Source organism: Schistocerca cancellata, chromosome 8, assembly GCF_023864275.1.
Source record: "Schistocerca cancellata isolate TAMUIC-IGC-003103 chromosome 8, iqSchCanc2.1, whole genome shotgun sequence".
In the NCBI taxonomy this organism is placed as follows: domain Eukaryota; kingdom Metazoa; phylum Arthropoda; class Insecta; order Orthoptera; family Acrididae; genus Schistocerca; species Schistocerca cancellata.
In genome coordinates, this window is record NC_064633.1 from 91,877,174 (window position 1) to 91,900,532 (window position 23,359).

Here is a 23,359-nt window from a genome sequence, read left to right on the forward strand (position 1 = left end):
TGCAGCCTGTGACAATTATGTCATACAGGTAATTAACACAATGAGGGATTGTCGACATGACGTGCTCAAGATAACACTGAAATATCACTGGGGCACTGGATATTCCGAAGTCCAACCGCTGGTATTGGTAAAAGCCAAATGGGGTGTTGATGACCGCCAGCCGTTTGGAGTCCTCATCAAGTGGTATCTGATGATAAGCCTCTGAAAGATCGATTTTCGAAAAATATTGGCCTCCCGCCACGTCGGAGGACAATTCATCAGAACGAGGCAAGGGATAGGTGTCCACCAACAATTGGGAATTAATGATGGCCTTGAAATCCCCACAAAGCCGTAATTTTCTTGAGGGTTTCCTGACAACAATGAGGGGTGAAGCCCACTCTCTAGAAGAAATGGGAAGAACGACCCCAAGGGCTGTCAGCCTGTCTAGCTCTGCTTTTACCTGAGGGCAGAGAGCCAAGGGGATCTGCCTCCCACGTAGAAAATGCAGACAAGCCGACGCCTTCAATGTTAAGTGAGCTTCAAAGTCTGAAACATGCCCCAGGCACTCCTCAAAGATATCCTTAAATTCAGAGGTCAAATATTCCAATGATTGATAGGGAACGTCTTTGGAGACCAACTGTATGGTGTCTGCGATAGAAAAACCGAAAGCTTGAAAGGCACCCAATTCAAAAAGGTTAGAAGAGTTCACATCACTGACAACAATAAAAGTAAGAGACTGAGTGACTGATTTGTAAGTAATGTCAGTAGTTAATTGACCCAGTATGGGAATGAACTGTTTACCATAACTGCAGAGATGCCGGTAAACTGGCGCCAACAGAGGTGACCCAAGGTCAGAGTAAGTTTGTGCATTCAACAAGGAAACTTCCATGCCCGTATCTACTTGCAGTTGTAGTCGGCATGACCGAACCGACACTTCAATAAAGAGTTTGTGTGCCGATGCGTCGGGAGCCTGGCCCGATGAAACTTCCTCAATGTCAACGTCCATGTCCTCTGTACCTGCTTCCTTCTATTCTTTTGAGGCTGAGCAGCAAACTTCAGCAATGTGTCCTTTTTTATTACATTTGCAACAAACGGCCCAACGCTGGGGGCCCTCTGACCGATCATGATGTATATAGCATGACACACAGGATGGTAACAGGGGACGGCGGCCGGAACTCTGTTTACGCACCGTGCAGGAGCGGCCATAATGGCCGGATTGTACCATTCACATGTCGTCCATCCCGGACACAGTGAATGCAGCTGCACCACCCTGAACTGCCGCGACATCGCACCACGCTTCCAACTGTTGACCTGTGGCATGAGAGACTTCATACGATTGAGCAATGGACAGGACTTCCTCAAGGGAAGGGTCTTCCATCTGCAGATCCCGTTGCCGGACCTCCCTATCAGGGGCTGAACGAACAATGTTGTCTTGCACCATAACGTGGGCATACGACTCTCGCGACTGCTCCGTGACAAAATGACACTTGCGACTAAGAACGTGCAGGGTAGTGGCCCATTCCCAGTAAGACTGATGGGGCTGTTTCTTGCATTGATAGAACTCGACCCTAGCTGCCACAACATGTGTGCGGCGGCAATAATATGAAGCCAGCAATGAACACAATGCGTCAAAAGACAAGGATTAGGGTTCCTGCAATGGCACTATCTGCCGCAAAACTTGATACAGCGAGGGAGATATCCAAGACAAGAAAAGAGCACGACATACCTCTACATCGGCAACATGAAATGCCTGGAAATGCTGCCAAAGGCAATGTTCATATGCATCCCAATCCTCCACCGTCTCGTCATACAGGGGAAAGGGAGGAGGGAACGGCGCTGGAGCAGACTGCGTGGAGAGCAACGCCGGAAGTGCTTGTGTCATGGTTGCCATGAGCTCCTTCTGCTGCTCGACCAAAACCCACACTAAATCCTCCATGCCGGGGACAAATGGCGAAACCGGAACAATGACGCAACATGCGAAAGAACAACCCTACTCATCGCCAATTGTGCATTAACATGATTCACGTTGTCCATCGCACTTCACATAGTGTAGACCGGGAACTGTCTGCTAGGCATGCCTGATGTAAAACTGACTGGGCACGGCCCATGCTCCTGAGTTGTTGTTGTTCCACCGGCAGAGGGTGTGGCCGAATTCTCTCATGCTCTCTGGTGGACGGGACTTTACTTGAGGCAACTACTGTCCGTGATGCACCATGCCGATGTGCGCCTCCCACGATCTTTCTGGTGGCTACTGCATATGGTTTTCAAGCAATCCTTCTGTATAAGTAATGAGAGTGTCCTATGAGAACATAGTTGTACATTTTGATCCAGATAACAGTTACATAATCTCGTTTGGATGACTTCACATAGAAGCATGTTGTTAAGCCCCTAGAATGAACATCAGGAGTTACTTGTCACTACAAGATAATTGCACGCATACCAGAAGCCACAGGTTATGCAGCAGCAGGTCTAATAGCGAATAAGACAAGGGAATATGGTTAGATACTATGAGCAACTTAGTGTCCACATTACTGTAGCTAAGATAGATACAAAGCCAACATCCACCATAGTAGTACAGGTTTATAAGCATACTAGCTCTGCACCTGAATAAATTGAAAGAATGTGTGAGGAGATAAAAAAAATATTCAGTGCATTATGGGAAATGTAACATAATTGTGATGGATGACTGGAATTTGATAGTAAAAAAAGGCAGAGAAGGAAAAATAGTGGAAGAATATGGACTAGTGGGAAGGGATGAAAGGGGAAAGGGGAAGTTGCCGGGTAAAATTTTTCACAGAGCATCCCACATAGTAATGAATGGACATCATTTAGTTCCAATATGATGGACGTAGAGGAGTTATAGGCAGAGTTTAAAAGGATTGTAGATTGTCACCAACACTTGGTTTAAGAATGAGCTCTGAGCACTATGGGACTTAACATCTGAGGTCATCAGTCCCCTAGAACTTAGAACTACTTAAACCTAACTAACCCAGGGACGTCACACACATCCATGCCTGAGGCAGGATTTGAGCCTGCGACCATAGCTGTCGCACAGCTCTAGACTGAAGTGCCTAGAACCACTCAGCTACACTGGCCAGCCTTGGTTTAAGAATCATGAAACAATACTGTTTATGTGGAAGAAACCTGGAGACACCAGAAGGTTTCAGATAGATTATGTAATGGTAAATTAGGTATTTGTAAATTAGATTTTACACTGCAAAAGACGTCCTGGGACAGACATGGACTCTGACCTTAATTCATTGCTTAAGTACTACAGATTAAGACTGAAGAAATTGCAGCTGTGTGAGAAATTAAGGATGTGAGACTCAGACAAATTGAAAGAACCAGAGGCTGGTAAGACTTTCAAAGGGAGCATTAGGCAATTACTGACTGTATCATGGGGAATGAATAAAACAGAAGATGAATAAGTTGCTTTGAGCAATAAATAGTGAAGACATCACAGGACAAATAGTGAAAATGACAAAGTCAATTAGAAATCATGGGATAACACACAAAATTCTGAATTTAACTGACAAAAGGAGAGGCTGTAAAAATTCAGTGAAGTAAGCAGGCTAAAGGGATAAAAGATTTCTAAAAATTGAGACTGACAGAAAGTGAGAAATTGCTAAGCAGGTATGGTTTGAGGACAGATACATAGCTGTAGAAGCATGTATGACTAGGGGAAAGATAGATGTTGCCTATAGGAAAATGGTAGAACACATTGAAAAACAAAAAGAGAAACACCTATATGACTATTACAAGCTGAGACGGTAAGCCAATATTAAGCAAAGAAAGGAAAGCTGATAGGTGGGAAGAATATATGGAAGAGTTATACAGTGAAAACAGACTTAAATGTCAGGGAAAGGCTGGAGGAAGTAGATGAAGATGAGGCAGGAAATTTGATGCTCAGAGAAGAATTTGACCGAATGATGAAAGACTTAGCATAAAAGAAGGGATTATCTAGATTCTTGGGAAAGCCAGTCATTACACAGTTATCCTGCTCCCCCCCCCCCCCCCCCCCCCCCCCTCTGTCTCCTGTTATGCAGCAAGATGTATGAGAGAGGCTAAATATCCTCAAATTGGATGAAGAATGTCCTAATTCCACTCCCAATGAAGGTGCCTGCTGGCAGTGTAAATAATACAGAGCCATCACTTTAATAAGTCTTGGTTGTAAAATACTGATAAAAATTGCAGAAATTGGTAGAAGTCAATCGTTGAAATGATCACCTTGGTTTTCAGAGAAATTTAGAAATGCACAAAGCAATACTGTCCTACCACTTAGTTTAGAAGATAGACCAAAGTAAGGCAAACCTGCATTTACAGATTGAAAGAAAGCTTTTGAAAAAGTTAATGGGAATACATTCTTTGACATTCTGAAGGCAGTAGAGATAAAATACAAGAAGCAAAATATTATATACAACTTATTCAGAAACCAGATGTCAAGTATCAAAGTCAAAGGACATGAAAGGGAAGCAATGGCTGAGAAAGGAATGAGATACGGTTGTAGCTTATCACCAGTGTTATTCAGTTTGTATAGTGAGGAAGCTGTTAAGGAATCCAAAGAAAAATTTGGAAAGGGAATCAAAATTGAGGGAGAAAAAATTAAAACTTTGAGATTTGTCAGTAGCATCATAATTCTGTCAGAGATGGCATAGGAGTTGGAAGAGCAGTTGAACAGAATGTATACCATAAGTAGCAATAAATTAACCAGCAATTGTATTTTCATCTCCAATTTATTCCAGAGGCAACCAGTTTCAGCATTCCATTGTGCCTTTGTCAGGCCCACTATGGGAACATAGTGGCTGAGCTCAAATTGCCAGTCAAAATATCATATGAAAGCAAACCAGAATCCACACCAGCATATGTATTGTGGCTATGATCTCATTAAAAATCATAGTGCAGCTTAAAAATAAATAAATAAAAAAGAAAGGAGTGTTGGAAGATGAACATCAATGAAAGTAAAACAAAGATAATGAAATGTAGTGAACTTAAATTGGATGATACTATGAGGAATTACATTTGGAAGTAAGGCACTAAAAGTAGTAGATGAGATTTGTTGTGTGTCTATGCTCTTGTAAACAATCTTAGTGCAGTTTAAAAATAAATAAGTAAAAAAGAGAGGGGGGTTGGAAAATGAACATCAACAAAGGTAAAACTAAGATAATGAAATGTAGTGAATTTAAAGTAGATGATGCTGTGAGGAATGACATTTGGAAGTGAGACACTAAGAGTAGCAGATGAGATTCAAACAATGGAAAATCCAGGATGGAATGTAACAATACCAGAGAAGGAAAGTTGTTACTCACCATATAGTGGAGATTCTGAGTCATGATAGGCACAATAAAAAGATTCACACACTCATAGCTTTCGGCCATTAAGGCCTTTGTCAGCAGTAGACACACATACAAACACGCACACACACACTCACGCAAATGCAACTTGCACACATGTCTGCAGTTTCAGAGAGCTGAAACTACACTGCAAGCAGCAACATTAGTGCACGATGGGAGTGGCGACTGGGTGGGGGTAAGGAGGAGGCTGGGGCAGGGAGAGAGAGGGATAGTATGGTGGGACTGGCAGACAGTGAAGTGTTGCAGTTTAGACAGGGGGCAGGAGAGAAGGTGTGGAGGGGGTAGGATGTAAGTAGCAGAAAAGAGAGAAATAAAAATAAAAATAAATTAAAAGATTGGGTGTGGCGGTGAAATGACAACTGTGTAGTGCTGGAATGGGAGCAGAGAGGGGGCTGGATGGGTGAGGACAGTTACTAACGAAGGTTGAGGCCAGGAGGGTTACAGGAATGTAGGATGTATTGCAGGGAAAACCCACCTGCGCAATTCAGAAAAGCTGGTGTTGGTGGGAAGGATCCATATGGCACAGGCTGTGAAGCAGTCATTGAGATGAGGGGTATCGTGTTTGGCAGCGTGTTCAGCAACAAGGTGGTCCACTTGTTTTTTGGCCACAGTTCGTCGGTGGCCATTCATGCAGACAGACAGCTTGTTGGTTGTCATGCCTACATAGAATGCAGCACAATGGTTGCAGCTTAGCTTGTAAATCACATGACTGGTTTCACAGGTAGCCCTGCCTTTGATGGGATAGGTGATGTTAGTGACCGGATTGGAGTAGATGGTGGTAGCAGGATGTATGGGACAGGTCTTGCATCTAGGTCTATTACAGGGGTATGAGCCATGAGGTAAGGGATAGGGAGCAGGGGTTGTGTAAGGATGGACAAGTATATTCTGTAGGTTCGGTGGACGGCGGGATACCACGGTAGGAGGGGTGGGAAGGATAGTGGGTAGGACATTTCTCATTTCAGGCCCTCCGTCTAAACTGCAACACTTCACTGTCCACCACTCCCACCATCCTATCCCTCCCCCTCCCCGCCCCAGCCTCCTCCTTACCCCCACCCAGCCGCCACTCCCATCATGCACTGGTGCTGTTGCTCGCAGTGTAGTTTCAGCTCTCAGAGACTGCATGCATGTGTGCAAGTTGCATTTGCATGAGTGTGTGTGTGTGCGTGTGTGTATGTGTGTCTACTGCTGACAAAGGACTTAATGGCCAAAAGCTATGAGTGTGTGAATCTTTTTATTGTGCCTATCGTGACTCAGCATCTCCGCTATAGGGTGAGTAGCAACTTTCCTTCTCTGGTATTGTTGTAGATGAGATTTGTTATTTGAGTAGTAAAAAAACTGATGATTGCTGAAGTAGAGATGATAATATGCAGAGTGGTAACAGCAAGAAAAGCAGTTCAAAATGAGAGAAATTTGCTAACAGTGAACATAAATTTAAATGTTAGGACGTCTTTCGTGCAGGTATTTGTCTCAAGTGTAGTCTTGTGTGGAAGTCAGACATGGATGATAAACAGTTCAGAAAATCAGAGAATGGAAGCTTTTGAAATGTGGTGCAACACAAGAATGTGGAAGATTGGATGGGTAGATCAGAAAACAGATAAGGAGATACTGAATTGAATTGGGAGAAAATAAATGTATGGTGCAACTTAAATAAAAGAAGGGATCAGTTGATCAGACACATCCTGAGACATCAAAGATTGTCATTTCGATAATGAATAGAAGTGTGGTTGGCAAAAATTGTATAGGGAGAGCAAGGCTTGGCTATAATGAGAAGGTTCAGACGGATATATGTTGCAGTAGCTATACAGAGATAAAGAGGTTCACACACCATAGACTACAGTGGGGAGCTGTATCTACCATAAGTAGCAGCACCACACTTTGACTTGGAAGTACATAACAACAGACCACATTATTTGAATTTAGACAGAGCATCTCTACAAATGGATTAGCTGGTCTACTTTGTCTAGATTGAAATGGAATTCGTAAGTCAATATCATATGTATATCAACACCCACAGAACAGTGTAAGTATAAGAGTGTAACTTCAAGAGATTCTGAAGCTGAGCATCTGGACATAGGGAAGTTCAAATCATATTCCATTACCCTCTGAATGTCTGAAACTTGTGCCTGTCAGTTAACTGGTATTAATTTTGAGTATGGCCTGTCTTCCAAACATTTGCCATTTATAGGATTTCTTTTCCATATCCACTACCTCTTACTCTGCAGTGATGCCTTTGCACAACCTTCCTCTCCATCTACATATATACTCCATAAGCCATTATACAGTGAATATTACAGGACACTTTGTACTGATATTATTGATTTTCTGCCTTTTCTGTTTGCATACAGAGCAAAGGAAAATGACTGTATATATGCTTTATGCATACTGAAATCTTTTTCATCTTATTCTCATGATCCCTATGTGAGAAATACAATGGTGATCACGTAATGGCTGTAGAGCCTTCTTTGTATACAGGTTTTCTAAATTTATCCAACACAACTACAACATATTTTTCCAAGGATTCCAATTTCAGTTCCCCAAGCATTTCTGTTGCACTTCTGCATGGGTTATCCAGGTTTGTCACAATCTTAGGGGAATGTCTCTGAATTTGTTGAACATTTGTTGTCATAACTCCTTAGCAAGAACTGCAAACACTGGGATAATACTTTAGAAATAGTCACACTAGCATTTTCTATGTTACTGTCTTCATATATCCACTGCAATTTACCAGAACCCTTCCAAAAAATCTAAGTCTTCCATTTTCTGTCCCTAAGACTGATTTTATTTTAATGTGCCATTTTACATTGCTTCTTAGGAATTACCCATAAATACTTACAAGATGTAATGTGTTCAAGATGTTCACAACTAATCTTGTAACAGGCTACTATTGGGTTATTTCTCTTTCTTGCATTGGTCCACATTTGAGAGAGTTGCCATTCATTACACTGACAAGGGAAAACTCCCAATCACATGCCCCCTCAGATTTAATGGTAAGGGGGCCCAGAGGGCAGCCTGTCAAAAACTGAACATAGATCAAACATGAAAACAGGAAGAAAGTGTACTGAACTGTGAAAAAAAAGTACAGTTGAAACAGTGAACAGTCAAAGCCCAACAAATGCAACATTGAGTGGAGATAAGAAGTGATGATGTTATAATGAAATGGTCATGGCATTGGAATGCAAAGTGGGTGAGCCATATTCAGAGCTCCCTCATGACTTTTTTTTCTTCTTTTTTCAAATTTGTGTCTGTGTTGTGGTGTAATGTCTTTGCAATAACGAGGTGTAAGGCAAGGACCTTCAATGAAAATTGATTCTGCACAACTATCCTATCAACAGCTGAAAGGAAGTGGCTTTTGAATAGGAACCACAAACCTTTGATGTGACATGGTGACAAGTCAACAGAATCCTCCACCAGAAAACATGTTTGCTGTGTCATACACAACTTATGATAGGACTTGAGTTTGTATGCTTGGTGAGTGAATGAGATATGTCTCTTTGCCCAATTTTGGTGTTCATATGAATTTGAATGTGATCATTAACTAGGAAATGATAAAAACATAATAGTTTGTCACATGAGCTGCAACAAATGAATGCAACAGTTTCTCTGTGCTCTGTCAAAACATACGTTTCTAATGTTTTTGAAGTTGTATTCCATTTTTGAAGTTTTGACTCTTGAATTATACGCTGCAGCATATTTCACATCTGTTTATTTTTTGTTCTCATTTCTGTGAGGTGTATATGTGGTATCTCCCCTGCTGTTGCTATTCATCACATTTACTTGTGATGGTAATGTATTCTTACCATGTGACTTATATTCTATAACCAATGTATAGTATAACTGCCACGAATACAGAAAGAGAACAAACATTTAAATGGTCATGCAGACAGTTCATACAGTTGTAAAAAAGAAATAAATAAATGGCATCATGGGGTTTAGAACCCAGATTATCCTCTTTGTGCTGTAACACTGGCCACTTAACCACAATGCTATGTCTGTTACACCTTACTTAATGTTGTACTTGTTGAGCATGGTCCATTTGCTGCTTCTATTTTGCTTTTTTTCACAGTTCAGTACACCTTCTTCTTGTTTTCATGCTTGATCTGTGTTCAGTTTTTTTCAATGGCTACCCACTGGGCCATCTTACCACTAAATCTGTGCAATGCAAAGGTTCCCCTGTGAGTAGAAATTTTATCCAAGTCTTTCTTCATTTCCTTACTATCGCCCAGTGGTAATACTTTAATGTAGACAAAACTGTCTTCAACAAACAAACTTACAGTGCTGCTGATCCTATCTTGTGTGCATTTTGAAAGAACCAATTTCATATACACCCACAATGAGACTCCTCTATTGTTTTTGTTATGCTTAGTCCTTCTTAGAGGCATATTTCATTTCCCAATGTACTTTCACCACATATTCAATGATAATAATGACAGATCTATGTCACAATATGTCATTTTACAGCTATCACATGATGCATTTTCTGTAGGCTGACATGAGCTATTGGAATACAATATTGAAGTGCATGTGGTGTTCAGAGGTATGATGCAATGTTCCTTCAGACACACACTCATATCCAAAGGAACAGGCATTCTGGTGGCTACAGCCATTATGAAGTAGATGAAATGTATTCATAGTTGTGAATACCAACAATTATCAGCTATATAACTGAATAGTGACAATGAAAATTTGTTCCGGATTTCCCACTTATCACAAACCATTAGACACCCCACAGCCAGACCCACTTCCATATGTCATCAACATGTGTCTTCAACCTGCATGCAGCCATTCACTGAAGAGCCAAAGAAACTGGTACATCTGCATAATATCATGTATGCCCCCCCCCCCCCCCCCCCGAGCACGCAGAAGTGCAACGACATCACTTGGCATGGATTCAACTAATGTCTGAAGTAGGAGGGAATTGTCCCCCTGAATCCTGTAGGGCTGTCCATAAATCCATAAAAATAAGGGGGGTGGAGATCTCTTCTGAACAGTATGTTGTAAGGCATCCAGATATGCTCAATAATTTTCATTTCTGGGGAGTTTGATGGCCAGCAGAAGTTTTTAAGCTCAGAAGAGTGTTCCTGGAGCCACACTGTAGGAATTATGGACGTGTAAAGTGTTGCATTGTCCTGCAGGAATTGCCCAAGTCTGTCAAAATGCACAATGGACATGAATGATAAGGTGATCAGGGATGCTTATGTATGCATCCCCTGTCAGAGTGATAACTAGATGTATCACCAGTCCCATGTCACTCCAATTGCATACACCCCACACCATTTCAGAGTCTCCACCAGCTTCAACAATCCCCTGCTGACATGCAAGGTCCATAAATCCATGATGTCTACATACCTGTGCATGTCCATCCGCTTGATATAGTTTTAAACAAGACTCATCTGCCCAGGCAATGTCAGTGTTGGCAGGCCCAGGCAAGGCATAAAGCCTTGTGTTGTGCAGTCATCAAGGATACAAGAGTGGGCCTTCGGCTCCAAAAGACCACACTGATGATGTTTCATTGAGTGGTTCACCCACTGACACTTACTGATGGCCCAGCACTGAAATCTGCAGCAATTTGCCGAATGGTTGCACTTATGTCACATTGAATGAGTCTCTGCAGTTGTCATTGGTCCCACTCTTGCAGGATCTTTTTCTGGCCACAGTAATGTTGAGATTTGATGTTTTACTGGATTCCTTAAATTCACGATACACTTGTGAAATGGTCATATGGGAAAATCCCCAATGCATCACTACTTCAGAGATGCTGTGTCTCACTGCTCATGTGCCAACTATGGCACCATGTTCAAACTCATTTAAATCTTGATAACCTTCCATTACAGCAGCAGTAACTGATCTAACAACTGCACCAGACATTTGTTGTCTTATATAGGCATTGCTAATCATAGTGTCATATTCTACCTGTTTATATATCTCTGTATTTGAATACACATGCTTATACCAGTTTCTTTGGCGCTTCAGTGTATATCCATTACATATTTTCCCTTACAGGGCAGACATTTTAATTGAAAGTCACTTGCCCTGTGTTGGCAGATATTGCAGTACCTGTGTTGGTAAGAATTACTATTACTATGTATTGCATGCATTTCTGAAGAAACTATGCATCATACTTGTGAACAACACAGGTCCTTCAATATTGCATTTATCCGCTGGCACCAAGCATGTGACTTTTGATGAATAGGTCTCCCCTGTATGATAAAATTCATAATGGATTTATATGAGTGCAGGCTGCAGACATGTGGCTGATGATACATGGATATTTGGTTCTGGCCATAGAGCATGCTCAGATAGCCTGCTGGTTAAGCAACCTCTCACAATAAACCAGAAATCTGGGTTCGAGTCCTGGTCCGGGACAAATTTTCAAGTCGTCATTCAATTATATAGCTGACAGTTGCCCATATTGGCAACTGTGCATACATTTCACCTGTTCCACTGTTGGCCAGCATGAAATTTACCCACCAAGTTTATTAATGATTCCATCAACTTCTACATACATGTCAACTACCTGGCTTTTTGATTTCACAAAAAGAAATTAAATTGGCAAAGAACAGTAAATTAAATATGTCAATTTATCTCACTTTACCTGCAGTGAACCACAGTGAGCCCTGCACTTGATAACAAGATCTGATGCCGCACAATTTGACAGAACTGTAGCATCACATCAGTTGTTGTTGGACACCCAAAATCAGGCCACTCCCGAAAATGTAAGTGCACTATTTTCTTCCTCTCTTGTCCCTTTAAAAATGTATTTTTAAATAAAGATTGTGACACAAATAACATCAATGGCATTAAAGTTAAAATTTGAATACTTTTATTACAGTAAAGAAATGGTGAATATGTGCTACCTATATAGTACAAATGAATTGCTACCAGTAAGAGTGATTCATGCTAGCAAATTATTGCAAGTTAGTGTTATAGGACAAAGATATTGGGAAACAAAGAATGTTTTCATATGTTAAATATAAAAAGAGTTTATGTACCTGTATCAAACAGTAGCTGAAAAGTTCAGATGATATAGTAAGTGTTCTGGAAGTCAGAAAACTGTTTTAAATGGGTTGTTAAGAAACATAAAAAGTATTTCTGCTTATGAAATATGACAAGAAACAGATTGTGTCAACAGATAGGATTCAAGAATATGGTATCATGTTGTAAAGGGACACCTTCCTCCAACATTACCTTTATTCAACAGAAGTAATCTTACACCAAAGATATTTTGTATCTTGTACGGGTTAATATTACCTCAGCTGTTTAACTAAACGAATTTCATATGGTTTTGTATACAATGTATTATATTTCAGGCTAAAATGTATAAAAAGAAATTATTTCATTTTCTTTGTCAAAATGAATATGTACTACCCCTATATGTACAGTTAAAATTACTCTTCTTTTAGAAACATTTGAAATTAGGGCATATCTGGCACACTTAAAATTCCTATTATTAATTGCACAATCTGATGATATTTATTATGTTTAGTTCTGGATTCATTTATAAAATAATGATATAAATTAGTGATGATTCATTTGTCAACAATATTTGCAAACTCTTTGGTATATTGTTAGTACCCAGAATGGATTATTAGTGGGGATGCCTCTGATGTGATTGGATGTGTTTTTATGTTTGGAAATAACAATGTCATTTGTGGTGATATAAGAGTGGAAATTGTAAAGATGGTGTGATACAGAAGAATGTGACATATAAAAAGGGAAACAAATGATAAATTTGGAGCAGGCTAACTTAAACATTATCATGTCATTTGGAACCTACAATATCAAAAATTTCAGGCTCAAGAATCAAGCCCTTGATGTGACAAACTGGACCCAACTATAAGAAAAGATGATAAGTAAAAAAAGTTTATTTGTAAATCTTACTCCTCTCGAAGCTTATGAAATGAGTCAATTATGAAAAGAGTGAAAATCAACTGGTGATGTCAGGGAGGGAAAGATTACAATTGGAAGCTCAGCCAGGATCAATTAACTGATAATGAAGTTTTGTCTGTTGCAGAAGAAGAATGGATTTCTAAACACTCAAAGAAAGAAGACTGAGGACTGCTCAATAAAGTCATATCCACAGTAATGAGATACTACTGACAATGACTGGAACTTTATAACTATGATAAGGGACATCAAAAAAGGGAAAGATAAGTATGAACTATTTGAGAAATTAATTTGTTTGTGGACTCATGTGATTGTTTGCAAAGTGAATAGAGATGATGGTAGTAGTGATGTAGAAGTGAAAGCTGTAGGACCCATTTAGCACATGTTTGAAGTGAGTGAAAGCATAGTCAGCAAGCAGTTAACTGAAATAAGGATGGACAATGATACCAAATATACTTCACTACAAGGACAATCAAATACCCAAAAACTGAAAACAATAGTAAAATGGGAAGGGTACAATACCAAGTAGACCAACTTAGTTATCAGGTTTTGGAGCTAAAAAATTGGTTGACACAGGGATTAAAAAGTGTGAACAAAAAAGTAGATATCTTACAAAATAAATTTATTATTTTGGCAAATGAGTTAGTAGCTGAATCTGCAAGACAGATGAAGAATGTTAATGACATCAGAGTTGAACACAAGGACATAGTGGAAAAAATGGAACAGAACTTAAGTAGTTTAGGTCAAAAAATTTTAAATGTTGAAAACAATACGGAAACTAATGTAAATGTTTTAGATAAAAAAATTTCGACAGTTCAGAAAAACTGTACTCACAAAAATCTGTGTTCAAACAATGGTATTGTGTGGTCCAACATTCCGATCAAAAGTTCTCAATCAGACAATTTACATCCAGTGGATTTTCTACATGACTGTAGAGATAGTTTTGTGCCAGGCATGAGCGATGACCAAAGAATTAAATTTGTTAAAAGATGGCTTGTAGGTGAAGCTCTGTCATGGGTAAATCTAAATTTAAGTCAGTGGGAAATGCACCAAAGTTTCGAAAAAAGCTTTCTAAATACATTTTGGTTGGAAGCTAAACAAGGGAAAATTAAAAGTGAATTTTTGAATGGTCCAAATTATGGGAATAGGGATGGTACCTTGAAAGAGTTCTGTAAGAATCAACCTAAGAAACTAAGACACCTCAACAAACCATTTGATGAAATGACATTGATTGATGCACTCAAAATGAAATTACCAGAAAGTTTGCAGTGGGATTTAGTACATGGACCTGACGATTGTCTTAAACAATTTTTATGATATGTTGACAGGCTGCTGGATAAGACAGAAGAAAGAAGCATGTACCACAATAATCGAAATGATAGAGATCACAATGGCAATAACTACAGGAACAGAGATAGTGGTAATATCTATCAGGTTCAAAATGGTAATAGAGACAGAAATTTTGAACATCAGCAGAATAGCAATAATGGGGATAACCATAAGCAATTTAATAGAAGAAACAATTATAGAGGTAACTACTTGGGAAACTCCACCTCAATGAAGGTCCATAGTTTTGTGATGAGGAAAGACAACAAGCACATGACCCCCAATTTTCATTCACAATTTGACAATAATAACAGTGTTAATAATGTGGCACAGGTATCTGAAGTTGAACAGAAGGAATATCAGATATCTCATTTATGTTTTGATCAAAAGTTTTGGGATACTATGTTTAATTATGGTGATGTACTAATCACAAACCAGACATAAAGTCCACTTGCTAGGCACATAGTTCTTCAGACCATGATCTACAATCTGTTTAAACTTTGTCATAATACCTATTTGTCCATCTTACTGGAACTAAGTGGTGACAGTTCCCTGTCTAAGTGAAATTCTGACAGCTGCTTATCTGCTCTTTCTAGCAGAAACACTCTCCTAGACTTCTTTACTGATTTATTAACTTTCATAATCATAGTTGCTACAAGGATATCATGATTACTGTCAACAAGGTCTGGCCTGTTTCCAGGAGCATGGTCTAAGATATTTCCATTGTATGTGGGCTGCCAAACAAGCTGCTAACAATAATCTTCAGAAAACATGTTCAAAAGTACTTGGCAGAATGTCTGTCTGTAGCCCCCACAATGAATCCATAAATGTCCCAGTCTACATTTGGTAGGTTAAAGTTGGCTCCAGCTATTACTGTATGATCTGTGTATCTATGCACTACTGACTGTAGACTTTCTTCAGAAAATTCTAGAACTGTCACAGTGAAATGATGTTGATAGTAAAAACATCCAACAATTAACTTGGTTTTACCTAGACCTGTTATACATGACCAGATAACTTCACTGTCACATTCAACTTCAAGCTCAATAGAGACAATATTTTTGTTAGCTGCAATAAACACTCCCCTTCCTATGGCATCTAATCTATGTTTCCAATATGTGTTCCATGACTCACTAAATATCTCAGACTTCAGACTTCCACCAGCTCTCAGTCCCAAGAATAATTTGATCATGAGAACTTTCCTGGAGGACATTAAATTCAGAAACATTGTTATGAATACTTTGACAATTTACTGATATAATTTTGACAGTCAAAGTGTCCTTACTCTGAATGCAGTCTGGTTTTGCTGTGTGTGAATTGGTGAGTACTTCAAACTACCACCTAGCACAAAAAGCACCATGTTCACTCTCAACTGCTCTGCTACCTGAGCACCTGCTTCCTTTGTAGAGGGCACCACTGTCCTATTAAGGGGAGCCTTACTAATCCCCACCCAATAACACAGGTCTAGAAATCTGCAGCCAAGACTGTCACAGAGTTGATGAAGTCTGTGGCTGAGACCCTCCACTCACCTCCGAACGAAAGGACCTGATTAACTCCAGGAACAATTTCACCAATTGTGAGCTCTGCTTGCACCCATGTGTGAAACCAGCAGGCTTCACCACCTCTACCAACTGCTTGTAGGAACTGAAGATGGCCTCAGGACCCATTCAACAAGATTCATTGACGCAGACATGAGTCACAACTTGCACATGACTGCAAACTGCATACTTGATAGCTGCAGGGAAGTCCACCTCCACTCTCAGATGAGGCTCCTGGCAGACATGCCAAGTGTGCATTGGCTTTCTTTCTACACCTGAATGCTATCTTGCTAAGGTGCTCCACAATGTGCCTAATGTTGGAGCCCAGAGACTTGTTGATCAGACTCATATGGTTCAAATCACTGACTTCAATTTTTCATGATTTTCCTGAATCACTTCAGGCAAAAGCTAGGATGATTACTTTGTAGTACCTGGCTGTAGTCCTTCACCCCTTCAATCTCAGTCGACATCAACAGTGTCAGTATTAAAACAGGGATTACTGATCATCATATTGGCATTGTTTACTAAATTTCATAAATCCATCAAGAAGGTTAGGAGAGAATCTATACTAGAAAAAGCAGCTAAGAAATTGTCAGCATCCCATGAAGACAATGTATGGATATCATTTAGTTCCAGTATGATGAATCATGATCAAAGTTTAAACTAATTCTAAATTTCACTCTGGAGAAGTACAGAAGGGTCCAGAAAAATATAGCCAGTCTTTGATAGTCAATATTAATGGAACAAAATGACATACCATTACAATTCTTGCATGGGAGGAAGGGTTATTTTGTGTGTTCCATTGAGCCCCATTAGCAGCCAATGTCGATGCTACTGAACTGTTGACCAAACCACGGCTGTCAGTGTTGCTGGTGCGATAGCCACACAGGATAGCCCCAATGGTTTCTCATAGCTTGTTCAGTGTAGATGGCTTCTGTTGACAAACTTCTTTTTCCAAGGTCTCCCTTAGGTAGAAGTCTTGAGATGTAAGGTCTGGAGACCATGTGAGTACTCAAAAGCTCCTCTTTGACCTATCCATCATCCAGGTAGATTTTCATCCAAGTAGGCTCTGACATCTCTGTGGTAGTGAGACAGAGTGCCATCTTGTTGTAGATAAAGTCTTTCATTTCAAAACACCTCTCAGATGGCAGATAAAATCATTGTATGCAGCATATGGAGATACACCTCACCAGCATAGTACCTCTAAATAAGAATGGGCAGTCAAATCATGTGATTACAGACCACACTACACAGTAACTCCCAGTAGATTAACATGCTTGTTCACATAACATGTGAGGATTTTCAGGAGCCCAGTACATGCAGTCATAGCATACCATTCAATTTTAAATTGCACCTTGTCAGACCAGATACCCATCCCTGCAAACTGTTTACCCTCACAAAACATGTCTTCAAACCACCCACAGTACTCCAGCCTTGGATGCAGGTCATCCTCATTTATAGCACACAGTTATCTTGGAATGTATACTTTCCACTTCGCAGCCTTCAGAATTAATTATATGCTGGATCGGCTAACCTTGCCTTCACGTCCTCCCTACTTCACAATTATTTGAGGCAACATAGTAAACTGTTGCAAAACAGCTAGACTTTTCCTTATGTGCATCCTGAACAGTACCATCAGTCTCCAATTTATCCTGAATATGATAAACTGTTGCATGTGTTAGTGGCTGAATTCCACACACATTATACCATTACTGTTGTACCTCCATCGTATTTTCACACTTCCAGTACCACTTCAATATGGCCTTGTCTTGTTCAAATGACAATCTTACTTCAATCATTGCTGCACTGTCAGCTGCTGGAAACATATACCAAGATCTGTTGAGAAAACAATGGAAGATGCTACCATGCAAAATTGCAATAATATGTCATTTTGTTCAAAAGATATTGATTATCAAAGAGAATGTTCATTTTTCTGGACCCCTCTGTAGTGTTTAGGCTAACCATAATTTGTTTGATTTTATTAATGAACCTCTGAGAGTTTTTAATGTGATGTTCACAGTGGCCAATTTTTTGTATCATTAACTTATGTTGATATTTGGTTAGCATATGTATGGCCACTACAGCAACAACCATAAAAGTCAGTCAGTCCCAAAAAAGGCAATGGTGGTAATGATTGAAAACTTGAGGTTAAGAAGTCCAACAATATTTCAGACGAAAGTTTAGTCACAAAAATTCATTCTGACGTCTTGTCATCATTGATGAACAGTAAGTGGGCAACAGTATGTAGAAAGTGACTGTGTATTTCCTAGATTTTAGTTTGCTGACAAATGCGTCTGAAGTCCTTCCAACACATAACGTGGAGACCAATTTGCCTTCTGAGGAGGAAACAAAAGTGCTGTTTTTCTCTGTACACTCATCCTCCTAAGTATATTATTGTGTATGCAATTTCTTTAGCAATTTTTAATTCATGTTGGAAATCTGATTTGGTCTGTGTTATAAATAGAAGGTGGTACACCAGGGGATGGAAGGTTGTATGCTTGTGTGTTACAGGACACTGGGAATTGGCAGGTATTACTTTGTCTGTAGAAGTTACTTTCCTATATACATTAAATAAATGTTTATGTTTACTAATGTCAATGATGAGCTGGGAGCAGACTCAGTCAACTTCTTAGACCTGCTCAGAGGGTTAGGAGAGAAACATATCATTTGTTAATGGAGGCACTCCTACACAAGGCTGATATTACAGCAATTGAGATGGCTGCTTTGCAGTCGTCCTGGGTGGATTCTGATGTTATTGTCTTCCCCACAAACAAGAGCAATGTTATGGTTGTGTTAGGCATGTAAGCTTGTGTTCAAATGGTGCAGTGTTCACTGTCTGATTTAGCACATTGCATAACTCTTTTTGTGCTGTCTCTCTAGATTATAAGGCCTTCTGAAGATCTTAACATCTGCTGTCAGTAACATCATTGCAACAACACACCATATAGTAAAACACATTGTTTTTTATATTGAGCCCAATAATAAGTTGATATGTGCATCACATTTATAACTTGGAGGGTTTCTTACATTGATTAGAGGGGTTGCACTTGAATCACCAGTATTTTGGTAAGTGTTTATGTGGTCCCTCTCTATCTGATTCATTACAGTTCATTGAGGTTAGGACTGGTGTTGAATTAACAAACCTATTTTGGCATATTTTGACTTCCACTTACTTTTTATTCAACGGTGAGTTCTATGAATGGACAGATGGAGTTGCAAAGGGAGCCCTTTGTCACCTATTATTGCCATTCTGTTTTGGAAGATTTTGAGGAATGTACCCTAGAGTCAGCAACATTGAAACCTCTGTGCTTTCTTAGATATGGGGGTGATACTTTTGTTGTTTGGCCTCTTGGAAGTGAATTTAAACAGCTTCTTGGAACATCCAAATTCAATCCACCCAACTATTCACTTCATTGTGGAGATTTAAAAGTATGGCTATCTTCCCTTTCTTGATGTGCTGGATGGGAGGAAGGTTGATGGTATGGGGCATGCCATTTGTAGGAACCAATTCACATGGATTCATATCTTCAAGGTGATAGCTATCATTATCTAGCTCAGTGTGATGGGATCACAGTTCATAGTAAGTGACAGAAAGTCATCAAGCAAAACAGAAGTGATCTCTGGCATTCCCCAAGGTAGTGTTATAGGCCTTCTCCTGTTCCTTATCCATATAAATGATTTGGGAGACAATTGGAGCAGCCGTCTCAGGTTGTTTGCAGATGATGATGTCATTTATTGAGTAGTAAAGACATCAGAAGATAAAAAATTGCAAAACGATTTAGAAAAGATGTATGTATGGTGTGAAAATTGGCAATTAACCCTAAATAATGAAAAGCATGAGGTCATCCACATGGGTGTAAAAGGAATCCATTAAACTTTGGTTACACGATAAATCAGTTGAATCTAATGGCTGTAAATTCAACTAAATACCTAGGAATTACAATTACAAACAACTTAAATTGGCAAGAAAAAACAGAAAATGTTGTGGGGAAGGCTAACCAAAGACTGCATTTTATTGACAGGACACTTAGAAAATGTAACACATCTACTAAGGACACCCTACAATATGCTTGTCTGTCCTCTTTCAGAATGTTGCTGATTGGTCTGGGATTCTTAACAGATCAGATTGACATAGTACATCAAAAAAGTTCAAAGGAGGGCAGCACATTTTGTATTATTGCAAAATAAGGGAGAGAGTGTCACTGACATGACACAGGATTTGGGGTGGACATAATTAAAACAAAGGTGTTTTTCGTTGCGGCAGAATCTTTTTACGAAATTCCAATCACTAACTTTCTCCTCCAAATGCAAAAATATTTTGTTGGCACTGACTTACATAGGGAGAAATGATCACCATGATAAAATAAGGGAAATCAGAGCTTGTACAGAAATATATAGGTGTGCATTCTTTCTGCACACTATATAATATTGGAATAATAGAGAATTGTGAAGGTGGCTTGATGAACCCTCTGCCAGGCACATAAATGTGACTTGCAATCCATGTAGATGTAGATGTACTTTGTACCTCAGTTCATACAGCCCATGACATATGAGACCCTGAAAGTTTGTTGGCTGAATTAGCTTAACTCAGAGTTGCCTGTTGCAGAATGGTAATAGTGAAAGTCGACTCAGGCATGTGTTACACTATTGCAAACTGTGGATTGGGTGAGTTATGAAAATAAACAGAGGCCATGTAAGACAAAGCCTTTTGGCCTTGGACAGGTAACATTTCTAGCAGAATTGGTCATATTCTCTCTAAACATGGTGTCATGTGGTTCTTGACACCATATAAGATTAGGACATTTTAAGAGTATGTAAAATATGATCCTGCTTTGTGCAAAGTGGCTGTCTACCACATTACCTCCAACTGAGGTGTGTTGCAGCATCCCGAACCATTGTATTGATCAAAAGGGAGCTTGAGCAAATTGTAGTAGTAAAAGTCAGCTCAGGCATGTGTTGCACTATTGTGAACTGTGGATTGGGTGAGTTATGAAAATAAACAGGGGCCATGTAAAACAAAGCTGTTTGGCCTTGGACTGGTAACATTTCCAACAGAATTTTAATCTTTGAGTGCAATGTTATATTTGTGTTATTGGTCTATATGTTCTTTGTGTTTGTACAGAGTTTCAGGGAGAGCATAAGGGAACAATTGACAGGAATGGGGGAAAGTAATACGGTAGAAGAAGAATGGGTAGCTTTGAGAGTAGTGAAGGCAGCAGAGGATCAAGTAGGTAAAAAGATGAGGCCTAGTAGAAATCCTTGGGTAACAGAAGAAATCTTGAATTTAATTGATGAAAGGAGAAAATATAAAAATGCAGCAAATGAAGCAGGCAAAAAGCAATACAGATGTCTCAAAAATGAGATTGACAGGAAGTGCAAAATGGCTAAGCAGGGATGGCTAGAGGACAAATGTAAGGATGTAGAGGCTTATCTCACTAGGGGTAAGATAGATACTGCCTACAGGAAAATTAAAGAGACCTTTGGAGAAAAGAGAACCACTTGTATGAATATCAAGAGCTCAGATGGAAACCCAGTTCTAAGCAAAGAAGGGAAAGCAGAAAGGTGGAAGGAGTATATAGAGGGTCTATACAAGGGCGATGTACTTGAGGACAATATTATGGAAATGGAAGAGGATGTGGATGAAGATGAAATGGGAGATATGATACTGTGTGAAGAGTTTGACAGAGCACTAAAAGACCTGAGTCTTAACAAGGCCCTGGGAGTGGACAACATTCCATTAGAACTACTGATGGCCTTGGGAGAGCCAGTCCTGACAAAACTCTACCATCTGGTGAGCAAAATGTATCATACAGGCAAAATACCCTCAGACTTCAAGAAGAACATAATAATTCCAATCCCAAAGAAAGCAGCTGTTGATAGATGTGAAAATTACAGAACAATCAGTTTAATAAGTCACAGCTGCAAAATACTAACGTGAATTCTTTACAAACGAATGGAAAACTGGTAGAAGCTGACCTCGGCGAAGATCAGTTTGGATCCGGAGAAATATTGGAACACATGAGGCAATACGGACCCTACCACTTATTGTAGAAGCTAGATTAAGGAAAGGCAAAGCTATGTTTCTAGCATTTGTAGACTTAGAGAAAGCTTTTGACAATGTTGACTGGAATACTCTCTTTCAAATTCTGAAGGTGGCAGGGGTAAAATACAGGGAGCGAAAGGCTATTTACAATTTGTGCAGAAACCAGATGGCAGTTATATGAATCAAGGGACATGAAAGGGAAGCAGTGGTTGGAAAGGGAGTGAGACAGGGTTGTAGCCTCTCCCCAATGTTATTCAATCTGTATATTGAGCAAGCAGTGAAGGAAACAATACAAAAATTCAGAGTACATATTAAAATCCATGGAGAAGAAATAAAAACTTTGAGGTTCGCCGGTGGCATTGTAATTCTGTCAGAGACAGCAAAGGACTTGGAAGAGCAGTTGGACGGAATGGACAGTGTCTTGAAAGGAGGATATAAGACAAACATCAACAAAAGCATAACGAGGATAATGGAATGTAGTCGAATAAAGTCGGGTGATGCTGAGGGGATTACATTAGGAAATGAGACACTTAAAGTAGTAAAGGAGTTTTGCTATTTGGGGAGCAAAATAACTGATGATGTTCAAAGTAGAGAGGATATAAAATGTAGACTGGCAATGGCAAGGAAAGCATTTCTGAAGAAGAGAAATTTGTTAACATTGAATATAGATTTAAGTGCCAGGAAGTCGTTTCTGAAAGTATTTGTATGGAGTGTAGCCATGTATGGAAGTGAAACATGGACAATAACTAGTTTGGACAAGAAGAGAATAGAAGTTTTGAAATGTGGTGCTACAGAAAAATGCTGAAGATTAAATGGATAGATCATATAACTAATGAGGAGGTATTGAATAGGATGGGGGAGAAGAGAAGTTTGTGGCACAACTTGACTAGGAGAAGGGATCGGTTGTTAGGACATGTTCTGAGGCATCAAGGGATCACCAGTTTAGTATTGGAGGGCAGCGTGGAGGGTAAAAATCATAGAGGGAGACCAAGAGATGAATACACTAAGCAGATTCAGAAGGATGTAGGTTGCAGTAGGTATTGGGAGATGAAGAAGCTTGCATAGGATAGAGTAGGGTGGAGAGCTGCATCAAACCAGTCTTAAGACTGAAGACCACAACAACAACAACAACTCACCCTAAGATGGTATGCTTGTTGTAAATTATGTAATGGTTTGATGCTTCCCACAGTACATTTCCTTTCTTTGTCCCCAGCATCACCTCCTTTCATTATTAACTC

General features: G+C 39.6%; 1 protein-coding gene across 3 annotated transcripts in view; it reads right to left on the bottom strand.

Annotated features, from left to right (window-relative positions):
• The window catches only part of LOC126094911 (phosphatidylinositol phosphatase PTPRQ-like), a 425,768-nt gene that overhangs the window by 60,104 nt on the left and 342,305 nt on the right, over positions 1 to 23,359 (bottom strand). For 2 of the 3 annotated variants that reach the window (XM_049909550.1, XM_049909549.1), the window contains one exon: positions 11,923 to 12,074. The exons of the other annotated variant lie outside the window; for it this stretch is intronic. In XM_049909550.1, coding sequence (XP_049765507.1) covers positions 11,923 to 12,074 — 152 coding nt within the window. The remainder of the gene's footprint in view (positions 1 to 11,922; positions 12,075 to 23,359) is intronic. 3 annotated transcript variants of the gene reach the window in all.